The sequence below is a fragment of the Pantherophis guttatus genome, chromosome 5, assembly GCF_059756535.1.
Source record: "Pantherophis guttatus breed Tessera chromosome 5, ASM5975653v1, whole genome shotgun sequence".
Taxonomy (NCBI): Eukaryota; Metazoa; Chordata; class Lepidosauria; order Squamata; family Colubridae; genus Pantherophis; species Pantherophis guttatus.
The window spans coordinates 105,401,536-105,416,264 of NC_142067.1; the positions used below are offsets into that span (position 1 = coordinate 105,401,536).

At 36.9% G+C, this 14,729-nt stretch overlaps 1 protein-coding gene across 3 annotated transcripts in view; it reads right to left on the bottom strand.

Annotated features, from left to right (window-relative positions):
• The window catches only part of TMTC4 (transmembrane O-mannosyltransferase targeting cadherins 4), a 90,421-nt gene that overhangs the window by 30,945 nt on the left and 44,747 nt on the right, over positions 1 to 14,729 (bottom strand). For 2 of the 3 annotated variants that reach the window (XM_034418214.3, XM_060686584.2), the window contains 7 exons: positions 14,037 to 14,116; positions 12,227 to 12,334; positions 11,196 to 11,337; positions 8,424 to 8,538; positions 7,093 to 7,205; positions 5,576 to 5,645; positions 3,924 to 5,042 (listed from right to left, as the gene is read on the bottom strand). In XM_034418214.3, coding sequence (XP_034274105.2) covers positions 4,897 to 5,042; positions 5,576 to 5,645; positions 7,093 to 7,205; positions 8,424 to 8,538; positions 11,196 to 11,337; positions 12,227 to 12,334; positions 14,037 to 14,116 — 774 coding nt within the window. In that variant the 3' untranslated portion in view covers positions 3,924 to 4,896. Of the gene's footprint in view, positions 1 to 3,923; positions 5,043 to 5,575; positions 5,646 to 7,092; positions 7,206 to 8,423; positions 8,539 to 11,195; positions 11,338 to 12,226; positions 12,335 to 14,036; positions 14,117 to 14,729 lie in introns of those variants that run through there. The other variant, XM_087871519.1, reaches the window with a different exon arrangement.

Below are 14,729 nucleotides of genomic sequence, written 5' to 3' on the forward strand. Positions count from 1 at the left end.
AGGGTTTCAGCCAGGCAGAGACCATCTTGATATTTTTTAAAAAAAAAATCCTTTCTGCTGATGTTTCTGTAGACCAAGTCGGAAAGATTCGGGTTCCTCGTATCTGCTGGAATTTTTACCACACAGCCACAAGACTCTTGGGTGTGTTATCAGAAGCAAATAATGACACGTGAATATTCCATTGTGGAACGATGTGCCCAACACCTGTGATAATCATGAACTATTAGTGAATAACCTGGGCAAGTCATCCAAATGCTTTTCTTGCTATACTAGGTTTAGGAAACTTAAGGAGAAAACCTAACCTTTAATCTTAACCCATCATGTAGATCTTATGAGGTGTAATGTATTTTTATAGTGTTTTAAAATGCTATTCAAATAGCTTCAAAATAAATTATTAGTTTTAGTACTTATCATTTTCAAAAGGAAAATAATTTACATCTCATCTAAAAACCCATATGTATACATGCAAACTAACAAGCACATATTAAAAATGTCACTCTGAGTACCCAATATGTTTGTAACCACATGCATTTTACAACTACATTAGAAAGGGAATTAACCGCTGATCCAGCTCCCTGCTGGTTTATTCTTGATCTGAGTTGTATCACATGTAATGCTGGTTAACTGAATCATGGTTTGGATTAACCCAACTGCCTCGTCTCACACAACACATGGAACCAATTTTATCCTATTGTGCTGGTTGAAATTAGATTCTGCAAAGACCTATAATTTCAAACATACCGAATTCAAGATTTTTATGTATGTAAACTTCTACAAGGAACTTCTAAAAGGATTTACAAGAATTCTAAATGATTTGGGACAGTAATTTAACTAATTGGGTGATTTTTTAAAAAAAGAAAAATATATTTTTGTTAATATAAACAGAGTAAAATATAAAAAAAAATTAAAACCCACAAATTTAAAATAAACTTCACATTATAATGTCTTGATTTTCTAATTCAGAAGACATAATGCAAAACAATGATGCATGATCAGCAATTAGGGTTGTGCAAAATGTCTCAGATTAGAAATAATTTTAAGTTTGGAATTCTCTGCTTTGTGTTTAAAATATTTGTTCTGACTTTGACATGGGCTGTCTGGACCCTATAGGAAAGTATTTCAAATTTGGGCCAGATATTCTGAGCTTCAAATGGGACTTAAAAAATTTCTAACGAAGTTGGAACAGCTTGTGTGAATTCAAAACAACTGCTTCCACTTTGAAGGTAGGAAGTATTTTGAGGCCATTTCTACTCAAACTGGAAATATTTTGTCCAATTCGATCAGTAATAGCCAGCGTAATATACAATTATTATTGATATGATAAATATAGTACTAGCTTATTTGATTTCAGTTCAAAAAGCTAATAAAGGGTTCAGTGTGAAATCCAATTTTTTTTACTACCAGTTCTGTGGCCATGGCTTGGTGGGCGTGGCAGGGGAAAGATATTGCAAAATCTCCATTCCCACCCTACTCCAGGAGAAGGATACTGAAAAATCTCCATTCCCACCCCACTCCAGGGGAAGGATACTGCAAAATCCCCATTCCCTCCTCATTCCTGGGGGAAGGATATTGCAAAATCTCCATTTCCACCCCACTCTGGGGCCAGCCAGAGGTGGTATTTGCTGGTTCTCCGAACTACTCAAAATTTCCGCTATCGGTTCTCTGAACTACTCAAATTTTCCGCTACCGGTTCTCCAGAACCTGGCTGGATTTCACCCCTGAAAGGATTAGATTTACATATGCTGAAAGAATGTGAAGAGGAGACATTACAGAGGAGAAAGAGACAGTTGGAAAGAGGAGAAATTAAAAGGAAATAACCATTATAAAGAAAAAACAGATAGCTTTCATGACAATTGTTCTATAATGATTCCTATGGTTCTCTTGATTTATTCTTTTAAAGAGCATGATCGTATATCTATATTATCTGTATAAATATTATCGCCAAAGTCAAGTTTATTCATAATCAAGTGATCCTCTAAATGTATAATGGTATGTGGGAAAGACCTCGGAAGAAATGATCAAGAAATGCTGCCTAAGGAATAATCAGATAAGAGACAGCATCGTTCACAGCTGAAAAGTGAGCAGGGAAGATGTTCAGACGATACCTTAATTTTTTGGGCTGTAAAGGAGATGCTGGGAGAATGGTACTTTGAGACTTGCAAGATTCTGTTAATGTAGCTTTATATAAGAGTAGAATTTCTTTCTCATTTTGGAGCATGGTTATAAAATCTTGAAACGTGCCTCTGTGTTCCCTTAACAAAATAAATTATGCTACTTATGATCAAACAAACTCAATTTTGCCATAAATTATTATCAAATGCTAGGAGTATTTTAAAATCTACAAGAGTTTGTAATTGAAGCCTTATTAAAACAATGTAGGTCAGGAAAAACTCACTAGCCAAATGGGTTTTTTGAATATCATAAACCTTTTACAGCCTCTGACATTGATTTCTATTATCCAATCAGATATTTTTTCTGAGAAGATTGATATCTACATCATTCTTTTAAAAATAAAATAAAATAAAACAATAGACTTTTGAATGCCAAGAGACCCTTAGTACTTGTACATAAATAGGTAAACTGAACTGTATATGGGAACATAATTTGAACAAACACAGTTGTCACTTAACATATGCAAGTACTTCAGAAATGATTATATCTCTATCTTGAATCTGCTCATATAAGGTAAAATAAACGAGAGGACCTGAACATATTTAAAGCTGAAAAAACAAAATTACAATATTATAGTACTCTCAAAATTGCATCAAGCTAGATGCATTGCCAAATACAGAGGTTTCTATTCCCAGAGAATTACTCTTATTATTGAATGAGCATGAATCTGATGTAACAACTGTCTGGAGATATACATATCAGCAGGAAGAAAGGCAGCATGGAAAATGAAAAATAAATATGGAACACATTTACTTTGTTCCGGAATCTTAGCTCCCAATTCCTATTACTTTATAATGAAATGAATATGGCAGGTGGACTTTCTAGATATTTAAAATATTCTCTATAACAGTGGCCCCAGAACCTTTCAGGTGCCAAGGACCGTTTCTGTGGAGGGCGGTTTTTCTGCAGATTGGGGAGGGGCATGGTTTCACACGCTACTTGGATTCTGCATGTGCAAAGATGAGGCTTTGCTTGCTTGCCCAGCTCGGTTCCTGGTAGGCCGTAGCCCGGTGCCAGTCCACAAACCAGGGATTGAGGAACTCTGCTCTATAATTACCTTGTCTGATGGAATATTAATATCTAAAAAAAGTCCATGATGGCTAAAACAGTGCAATGCTGAATAGAATCTATTTGTTTGAATTTTTTTAATAAAGTGTGTGGAACCTCTAATACAGAAGTCATGAGGCTTTAAAACTCCTTTTTCCATAGTGGTCCTTCTTTTAGAAGAAGCTGAAACTAGGGACTAAGATTCTAGAATACTAGATTCTAGATTTCTCTTCAGCACAGAAAAATACAGACTCCACCAAGAATAAATATGGACAGAGAAGAACAAACTATTTCCCGATCCTTAAATTACTCAACAAAGTTAGATATAATATTAACAGGTGTCCTTGCCGTATGTTTTTGGCATCTCTATAACTCACCAAAAGGAAATGAAGAAACATCAAGAAATTGTATGGATTTAAGCTGTTCGTAGGACCACAAAAAGAGGCACCAATGTATCAAACCCAGAGAAAAAAGCCCCTTTGTCTTCAGTCGTAATGATCGATTCCCAGCTGACGTGTTGAAATAATTTATGCAACCTTCCAGGCACAGACACCCCACACACAATTTTACAACTTCAAAATAGCAAGCCTTCCTTTGTATCCCAATCAAACACTGACTAACTTATTTGATAACAAATACCTGTACCTAGGAGCACTATGAATTCAAAGAATTCTTGCAGTAGACAAATCTCGACCTGCTATATCTCATTTTCAGCAGGTTTATTTACAGCACATGGACAGCAATTAAAACCTGGCCAGATGAAAGCAACTTCAAAGCAAATCATCTCTTCATCAATGTACAAATCAATTTTCCCTGCTCAAAGTGTTGTCCTTATTACAAGGTCATATTGCATACAGGTAGTCTTTGATTTACAATTGTCTGTTTCATGACAGTTCGAAGTTATGACAACCTCAAAAAACCTTTCTTACAACCTGCCCTCCAAGTTAGGACCATCATACAACCTCTGCAGTCATGTGATTGCAATTTGGGCTATGGGCAACTGGTGCGCATTGATGAGTTGCATTATCTTGCAATCACATGTTAGCAATCTGCAACTTCCCAGCTGGCTTCCCACAAGCCAAATAAATTGGGGGATCCAGGTTTGCTCAATGGCTTTGTAATTTGCTTAATGTCCATGATAAAATGGTTGTAAACTCGGATCCAATCACGGGATGTCTTGCTTAATAACCACATCTCTTTCGGGACTAAAATTACAGTCCCAATTGTAGTCGTAGGTCAAAGGCTACCTATACCAGGATTGCACTGGGATTCCTACTGAAAGCAAAACAGTTACCATCCACTTCCATTTCTGAAACTGGGGACAGTTCTCCATTCATATGCTTTGCTGAAGGCTATCTCCAACTCTTCATTTTAACGTGGACTCTACCAGTGCAAATGATTGAACATCAGTATAAATATTCATCAGGTTTCATCACTGGTTCAACCCCCCCCCCAAAAAACCCCAACAACCCCGAAAAGGAGAAGAAAGCCCTTTTAATTCTCTAATTGAAATGTTCTAAACTAGAGCCTTTTTTTCCCCTTTGAAATTCTAATGCTAGAAATTTCAAGAAACTTCCTGCACGGCCCATGTTGTTGTGTTCTGTAGTCTTCTCCCTGGTGATCTGTAGCCACGTTATATGAAATCTGCACTCAAAGCCTGAGAAGAAACCTCCGGCGTCACCCTTTTTTTTGCAGTTGGTCCAGTTTCTTTTTTAAAAGACTGTAGTTTTCCCTGGTCCCAGCTGCTGTGGGGTCAAGCTTCAGAGAGACTTCATAGTGTTTCTTGGCTAGGTCGAAATTTCCCCAGCGATGGTACAGCACAGCTGAAACAGCAAAGTGGTTTTTTTTGTTAGCAGCAGCGTTGTTGACGAACAGACAATCTTGCCAATTACTTAGAAAACATTAAAACATTTGGTTGGCTGTCGGCACAGTGGCAGGCTGCTCTGTAGCCAGCTGGAGCAGACATGCTTGGAGCCACGCAGGCCAAGGAATGACAAGAGTAGATTGTGCTAGAGCCATAAATGGCTATTTTTATCAGGAGAGCTCATTGTGATTTGCAAGCACAGGGCGAACCAATTTGCCACCGCTGACATGCACCACCTCTGGATTGCAGCCGGCAGCCTGCCTGGTTGGTCTGGCATACAATGTGATCGACTTGACACTATTGGAAACCCGCTCTAAGAACTCCAGTATCTCGTTGGCAATTCGTTTAGCAAGCAGGCGGACGAGAAATCTAGCTAGCAGAAGAATGCCTGCAAGACACTGAATGTGGGGGGGAAAAAAAATTCAACCAGTGTCTGATTTTTTTTTTTTTTTAAAAAAAAGTTTGCACCAGGGGAGCTATAAAACGTCTTACCCAAATTGCCATGGTAACTCGCAGCAGTTGGATTGGCTTTAATTGCCTTGTGGAACAAAGCTTCAGATTCCTGAATAATTCAGAAAAAGAGATCAACAGGACAAGCTATTTTTGTAGTGCCTACAATGTCAAGTGCAACCAAACACTCCCAATTACTTCATGCTCTATGGTCTATTAATGTGATTATGTCACCCTATTTTTTTTTCCACATGCATTCACACTTCCACTTCTCTCTAATGGAGATACGGACAATATAATTCACAGGCCAATCCAGCTGTTGGTTGGTAGTTGCTGTCAATTAGACAGTAATTACTTTAGTGTTGGTAAGAACACAAAAACACTTGTGGGCTGCATTAAAAACCAAAGGCTCGTACAAATCACTACTTAAAACCAACACATACATTCAAACAAATTTAGTCTTAAGAAAATTGATGGTATGAATCTAAGATTATCAGATCTAAGCTGCAAAAGTCTAGACCATCTCTAGGTGCAGAAAACAGGTATCAAATCCTGCCTTTCATGTGGATTTTTGCATTTAGTTACTTCTAACGACATTATAGTATTTGTATTTGAGGTACATTCGCATAGTTCACTTGTAAACTATAGCAAAGTATTTTTATAGGAAAATCTCCTCCCCACCCCACCCAGAGTCAACAACTCTAACCTAAAAGGATTTCTAGATTGGCAAAAGAATGTTCACTATTTCTCTAACAAACTTTGTTTCATATCTGTTCATAATTCTTCCCAATTTTCCATTTTCACTTGTGGCTGAAAATAACCACCTTAGCTTGAACAATTGAAAACAGTAGGCATTGTCATGATTCATTTTTCAAAATGATTTCTATAAAGCTTACAGATCCTTCATGGATGACATCCTTAAGGCTTTAAAGACTATATTTAAGTCAATTTTGTTTTGTTAAAAGAAAGGGATTATTTAATAGGTAAGTTCAAGAGAACTGTAACCACATGCAACCTACATTGTTTAAAATGTTTTTATCATAAAGTAGGAAGAAAAAACTATTCTGTATTTCAATTTTTGAAACTGATGCTACTTTTATTACAAAAGACTATCTAAAAATTAGCATCAAGTTCAAAAATTTGTTGAGGAACAAAATAGTTTTTTCTATATTTATGGTTTGAGCTTCTTGCATGTAATAATTAATTGTAATAACCGAGACATATTTGTATCTGGATTTTGGATTTTTCTAGAAGAGACTCATGTATATTTCTATCTATCTCCTAAATAAAAAAAAATAGTGCTTCAGTTTAGTCAGATTGAAAAAAATGAAATTGACCTGGTAATTTGGATAGGACTTACCGGTACATTTTCTCTTAAGATATCTTTCCCCTGTGATTTTTAAAAAAACCTATTTTGCTGTGTTGGCTTCCAACTTAAATTCACTGCCAATCTTTTCACTGAGTCACATTTCTGAGGACATACTTAATCCCTGAATCATTGAGAAATAATATTTGTAGGAGTTATCTATCTACAAATTGTGGTTAGAAAAACACTTTACCTTATATTTCTGTGATTTCCCCAGTACATTTGCCAGCGAAAACATAAGAGAATGATCATTTGGTATTAACTCCAAAGCTTCCCTTCCAACGGTTTCTGCTTGTGCCAAGTTCCCTAGGAACAAATTAAAGGAGAGAATGAGATGGAATGAGGGTGAATAACTATTTTTAATCAAAAGAAGATGCTTAGCTATTTTCCTTAAAGAAAACAATTAAGAACAAATCAAATAATAAAAAATGAATTGCAAGTGAAGAGCATTAAAATTTGTATGGCATTTTTTTCTAGATGTAAAATATAAAATAAATGTTTGGCCACTATGCAGTAGCCAAAATGCATTTAAAACAAGTTCATGATTAGAATGTGAATATAATCAGATTAAGAAATCTTGGTATCAAACACAGAAATAAACTGAAGAACACCAACATGAAATAAAAGGTTTTGTGAGCATCCTGAAGGCTGTTGGAGAAAAAGAACAGAGGGAACCACCAGCAGAATGAAAGATTTTCTAGTCAGTTATAAACTGACAGCTACTAGGATGATTCTTTCTCCTTTTTCATTGAATTTTGTTTGAAGCTAATCAAATAAGGCAGTGATGAAATGCAAAATTTGTTACTACCGGTTCTGTGGGCGTGGCTTGGTGGTGGGGGGGTAATGTGACTGTGGGCGTGGCCATTTTTTTTTTTTTTTACTTTTAAAAGCATTTTTTCTACAACCTCTTTGGCCTTTACTTTTAAAAGTAAAAAAAAAGCCTCTAATGATCGCGCAGCTCAGCTGGGCATGGGTGGGGGCAGGGATTTTTGCTACTGGTTCTCTGAACCACCCACCGCCATCGCTACCAGATCGGGTGATCTGGTCTGAACCGGGAGCATTTCACTCCTGAAATTAGGACTCTTAATCAATTAATTTGATACTGAAAGATCCAATCCATCATGAAATAAAACTGACACAATACACTGTGAGTCTTTTCAAAAGATGGTTGCCCGAAACCTCTGTATCTGTTAATGATTCCAAACACTAGAATGTAATGATAAATTTATTTCTTGTTTAATTCTGAGATTTGCCCCCAACTACTGAATCATTACTTGCAAAAGTATTTTGGAACACAAGACATTGATGGAAAACTGATCTCTAAGGACACACTTCTGGCACATTGGCAAGTTTACCTACAGATTGTGAGAGATGTTTTACAGTAGCTGTAAAATCTTGGATTGGTGACATTCTAATTCCTATTTTAGAACTAAAGCCCCCAAATCATGTAGCACAAAACAATGGGCTGAAGATCTAAACAAGATGCAGAAAAAAAAATACTCTGGGAAAAAAAGCAGATTGTACCTGTATTGTCAAGCAATATAATCATGTTGTTCCAAGCCAAACTATGTTGTGGTTTCAACACTGTAGCGTTTCTCCAGGCATTCAATGCATCTATGTGGCGATTTAGATCGGCATACTGAAAGTAACACAATTGGCCGTGAGATAACAAGCCAAGGAAAATAACCCTTGCTCAGGTCCCACTGTATGAGAGTCTCTGCACACCAAATAACTCTGCAATGTGAATAGCTATAATTCCAGAAAAGTGTTTTTATAAAGGCCAAATGTGGAAAAAAAAATACGCTAAGAATTGCACATAATTGTGTATCGGATAGAGGAGTTTGTATATTTTCCGAACATTTGCCCAATTCTCTACAGAACTTCTGCTTAAAAAAGTCCCCCGTTTGTATGCTTTGGGGCTGTGTTCTTCTTTGGGTTTGACCATTAAGAAGGGCTTCAGAGTACCCTGTTTCCCCAAAATAAGACATACCCTGATAATAAGCCCAATCAGGCTTTTGAGTGCATGGCAATAAGTCCAAGCGCTTATTACAGGGTTCAAAAAAAATATAAGACAGTCTTATTTTCAGGGAAACACGGTACACAGGATCTCACAGAGCCCCGTCTGCAATTTTTTTAAGACGCTCCCTCTTTCCAGGGTAGTGCCCATATTTTGTGGGTCAGTGCTTCTGCGCCCTCCAAAAGCACGGAGACTGGGAAAATGTCCCAAAGGACCTCCCTCATGCTTAAATCAGAAAGGCTGCATATTCTGATTTAAACATTCAAACAGCCCAACATTCTGTGCTTTTCTTATTTTAGAAGGAAGATTAGTGTTTATTGATTGAAGAAAGTGATTGGCTTTTCCAATTGATATAATCTAGTTGTCTTACATGTTGGAATGCAAAGCAAACAAGCAAGGAAAACAAACAAACAAACAAAACCACAAAGAAAAATCACCAGAATATTAAGAAGTGCTTGGCTGAGCAACATTTACCTATTATTTACATTTATCTAGTTACTGTCTGGAATATCAAGGTAGGTTTAAGACTAGGACACGGATGATCTATCCATATAATCCACAACCTCAAGTATACTTTTTGTAAGCCAAGAAGTTCCCAGGAGACTTCTGGAGAGGGTGGAACCCACATTTTCAGCTCTGGGGAGAATTTGAGTTTTGTGTAGCAAGAGAGATCTTGTATTGGCATAACATCCCAAACTGTGGCATTCACAAGGCATCACCAATCCCTAGTTGGTGCTGATTTTTGGCATGATGGTACATTTCTTTTATTAAGAAATAAAATTACTTCTCACCCCAATTTGGTGAGGGATAATAGGGGAGGGTTGACCCCTCCCTCCAAAAGACTGCCAAGAACAGCAGTTGGGAGAAAATTAGCAGTGGTTATCTGCTAATTCATTACTAATTTTATTAAAGAGCGTTTATCCCTACTATTGTTCAATTAATACTCTCCTCTAGCCCTTTTCTCCATTTTCCCCTAGACTTTTAGATTGTTCAATTACAGGTAGTCCTTGACTTATGACCACAATTGAATCCAAAATTTCTGTTGTTAAGTGAGATATTTGTTAAGTGGGTTTTGCTCCATTTTACAGCTTTCTTGCCATAATCGTTAAATGAATCATTGCAATTGATAAGCTAATAACATAGTTGTTAAGTGAATCTGTCTTCCCTATTATTTTGCTTGTCGAAAGGTTGCAAAAGGTATTCACATGACCGTGGGACGCAGTAACGGTCATAAGTATGAACCAATTGCCAAGCATCTGAATTTTGACCACATGATCATAGGGATGCTACAAAGGTGAATCCCTGGTAAGTTAATAACCTGGTTGTTAAGTGAATCTGGCTTCTCCAATGACTTTGCCCGTCAGAAAGTCACAAAAGCTGATCATGTGTCTCCAGGATACTTCAACCATCATAAATATGAACCACGTGCAAAGCATCTGAATTTTGATCATGTGACCAAGGGGATGCTGCAAAGGTTGTAACTGAAAAATGGTCATAAGTCTACATTTTTCAATGTCATTGTAACTTTGAATGGTTACTAAATGAACTGTGGTAAGTCAAGGACTACCTGTACTTCAGTAATTATATAGGTCAGAGGCCCCCAATCTTTTGGGCACCAGTGACTGGTTCTGTGGAGAGAGGTTTTTCCACGGACATGAAGGGACGTGGTTTTGCATGCTGCCTGCATCGTGCGGATGGGGCTTCGCTTGTTTGCGTGGCCCAGTTTCTGGCATGCCGCAGACCAGTGCCGGTCCATGGACCAGGGGTTGGGGCCCCCTGATATAGGACACAGTGTGTGGTGCTAATTTTTACCACTTTAATATATAGTTTTACATATTGTATATTCTTGTATATACAGTACAAGAAACATTTAGTTCCTAAACAAGAGTCTTTACTTGAGCATTTCTGGGACACTAGAAGATTCAATGTGAGGTTTGGTTTATATTTATTCTGATGCAATCCTATATTATAATTCACTTCTATTAAAATTTAGACTGCAACTTCAGTGTGTGAAAGAACCTAAAGAATCTTTCTAAACAAGTTCAAAGTCCAAGAAGGTACTCTCTAATAAGCAACTGATCAACATTCAAAACTCACTGCATCTTACGTATCTAGGACAGTATTTCTCAACCATGGCAACTTTAAGATGTGTGGACTTCAACTTCAAGGTTTTGCTTGCTGGGGAATTCTAGGAGTTGATGATCAGACAACTAAAACTTGCTAAAGTTGAGAAAGGCTGATCTAGGATCATTAGCAGAAAGATAAATAAGTACACTTACTAAGCGTCCTAGATTATAGTAACAATCTGGGTATTTTTTCCTGTGTCTAATTGCAGTCCAGTAGCTTTCCTCTGCTTCTTCATACCTTCTTAAGCTATTCTGCACTATCCCTAAATTCATCCATGCTGCTGCAAAATCAGGCCTAGGCAAAGAGAGTTGTGAACATTTTAGCATATTAAGTACAAGTAGAGTTTTGATGCCCCTTACTTATTTATAAAATTAAAAATGCAATCTGAATTTAAAACTGTAAAGCAATTTAAGTATTTTTTAAAAAACAAAACAATAATGTAATAACATAATACATTAAGGACAAGGGGGTGGTGGGAAGAATAATTTAAATACAAAAAATAGAGACAATGCACTTAAAGCCAGGCCGAATAGAATTACCCTACAACTAAAGCGAAAGGAAACATGTTCTATAATCCAGAAATCACTACAGAGAATCTTTATTCTCATTGCTACTCGGCCTTTTGACTAACATCAAGCTCAGAGAATCCTTGTTCTATGTTCTGAATTAAGCTAAATTCTCTTGGTGGGAATTAAAGAAGGGCATCTGAATACAGAGGTGATATCCTTCAGGTGCCTTCAGTCTAAATCTTCCTTATGCCAAAGAAGCAAACTAGTAGCTAATGGCACTGGTCCCCAAAGTATATGACAAGAATTAATATAGCTCCATTTTGTAGTAGTGGCACTATTTGCACACCCTTCAAGGCCAAATTTACTCTAGAGATAGGCAAAATACTTCATTCCAAACAAGGAATGTTCTGGGAAATTTTGGAATCTTCTCTTATCTCAACCAGACTTTTGGAGTCTAGACCATGTATATACACCATAAACCATTTATGAAAAACATCCTGAAAAAGACATATTTGTGTAATCCAGAGAAGGAATGTTCTAGAATTTCCTCTAATGAAACACTTTACACATAACTGCATCACACAGTATATTTCAGAAGATTAACTAAGAAAAGATCCAGATAATACCACAATTTGTTGGTGACCCACAGCTAGATTTTGGCATTTAAAACATACTGTATTTGAACAGCTAGTGAGAGAAGTTCTTCAGCTTCATGAAGTTCATTTTTTTCTTTCAAGATATTTCCCAAGTTGTTCATAGCATGTACGTATTTAGGATTCAATCTGGGATTGAAAAGACAAAAACAAATACAAGAATTATTCAGTCAAAGGAGCCAGCTCTCCTAATTTTATTTGTCTACACAGCCACAATTCTTCTCTTCCCCTGTCATTTTTATATCAATTGAAGACAGATGTAGGCATGTAATAACACTCTCAAGCATGTATTAAACTGTCCTCACCATCCCACTCAGGACTGGACTACTGAATACCTCCACCCCAAATCAAAACAAAACAAGATAGAGGAAGGAAAAGCCTCCAAAATGAGCATCAAATGCAATTGTTTCTATGTACATGCATTGTTGTAGCCTAGCTTTCATCTCATCAATGCTTTATTGTTCGCTAATCACTGTACAGATAGTCCTTGACTTACTACTATTCATTTAGGAGCCTTTAAAGTTGCAAACTAGTCATTGTACTTATGACCCTCTCAGCATCCCCATGGTCACGTGATCAAAATTTAAGAGCTTGACAATCGCATCATTTATGATGGTTGCAGAGTCCCAGAGTCATTTGTAACTTTCCCTACTGGCTTCTGACAAAGTAAATGGGGGAAGCCTGATTCGTTTAACAACTGCAATGATTCACCTAACATCTGAGGTAAAAAAGGTTGTAAAATCAGGCCTGACTGATTTAACAAGCGCCTTGCTTAGCGAGAGAAATTCTGGCCCCGATTGTAGTCATAAGTTGAGGACAACCTGTATTAAGAACAATACCAGAAAACATAGCTTCACCATTAATTAAAGTCTGGAAATAAATTTCCTTATTATTTGATTTTTTTTAAAAAGGCAACTAATTTATTTCATGTGTCCATAACTCAATTTTGTAATGGCAAAACAAAAGAGAACAACCAACATTTTCTACGCTGTTTACAATAATTCTGAATCTTTATGTCATTTCCAGCACACAACTGCCCTGCAATCTGCCATCCATGTGGTAGTACACATTCTAGTAATAAGATGTGTTGCCAACATTCAAATTTGTCTTCAAATTTTACAGATATGTAGTTTTATCCAGTTAATACAATTGATGTTTCATAAAATATTTTTCCTGGACCACATTCACCAATATTTTTAAATCACTGAGTTAGTTTCCAAATTCTGTTAAGCCACTTTTATTATTTTTTATTATATATTTATTTTTTTCATTTTTTAAAAACTAGTTTATAAATAAACTAGTTTGTTTATTAGCTACCCTGTTTTCCCTAAAATAAGACATCCCCTGATAATAAGCCCAATCGGGCTTTTGAGCGCATGCACTAAAATAAGCCCCCCCTGAAAATAAGTCCTCCCCGAAAATATTTAAAGGCATGCACAGCCGGTCCCTGCCATTTCCTCTGGTTTCCTCCACGTGCCCCAAAATAATAAGACCTCCCTGAAAATAAAGCCAAGCACTTATTTTGGGGTTCAAAAAAATATAAGACAGGGTCTTATTTTGGGGGAAACATGGTAGTTTAATAAATGCACTATGAAATCCCAGCCACTGTAACGAGGTATATTGTTTAGCATTAAGTCTGTACTAAATTACAATGGTTCATTCAACAACGCATAGTTAAAACAAACACGGCTTAGAATGTATTTACTTAATACATCCTCAATATTCTATTATCACAGCTGATGATCTTTCTGGATCTGGTCAGGTTCTTACCCTGTATCTGCTTTCTGCAAACCAACAATTAAAAAACAGACACACTCCAAATCATCCATACCTTACAGCCTCTCTGTAGTAGCTGATTGCAGCGCTTTGATTGCCATTATCAGCCAAGTTTTTGCCAACATTATAATGGACCTGAAAGTAAAGGTCAGAACCATATCATTCTAGACAGTGATTTCCTTTCAATGAATATGACTTTTGGTTTATAGAAATTTGATCTGGACGATTATAACAATTTAAATAGATGTGTATTTTTTATTCATGTATTTTAACATGATGCTTCGTATAACTATCGAAAAAACAGATGATTATGTAAGAAACAGATGTACCATATTTTTCGGAGTATCAGACACACCTTTCCCCCCCTGAAACGGGGTGAAAATTTAGGTGCATCTTATACATTGAATGTAGCCCCGCCCACCCACTGGCCCCCACCCTTTGGCCTCTGCCTCCCAGCAGTTACCTCCTTGCAAGCAAACCGCAAGAAAAAACAGCTTCTTTCAGCTTCAGCACAGCCTAATTAGCACAAGTTGATTGGATCGGCCTCCCGACTCTCAGCTGATTTGCTCTCAGCTGTTTTGGGCAAGGCTCTGCTGCTTGCTGCAAAGAGGTAAATTGCTGGAGCAGATTTTTTTTTTCTCCTTGTGCTAATCAAGCTATGCTGAAAATGAAAATGAAAGCAAAGCAGGCTGTTTTCTGCAAGGAGGCAAAATTGCTCAGAGGCAGAGGGAGATTTCTTTTTCTTCTT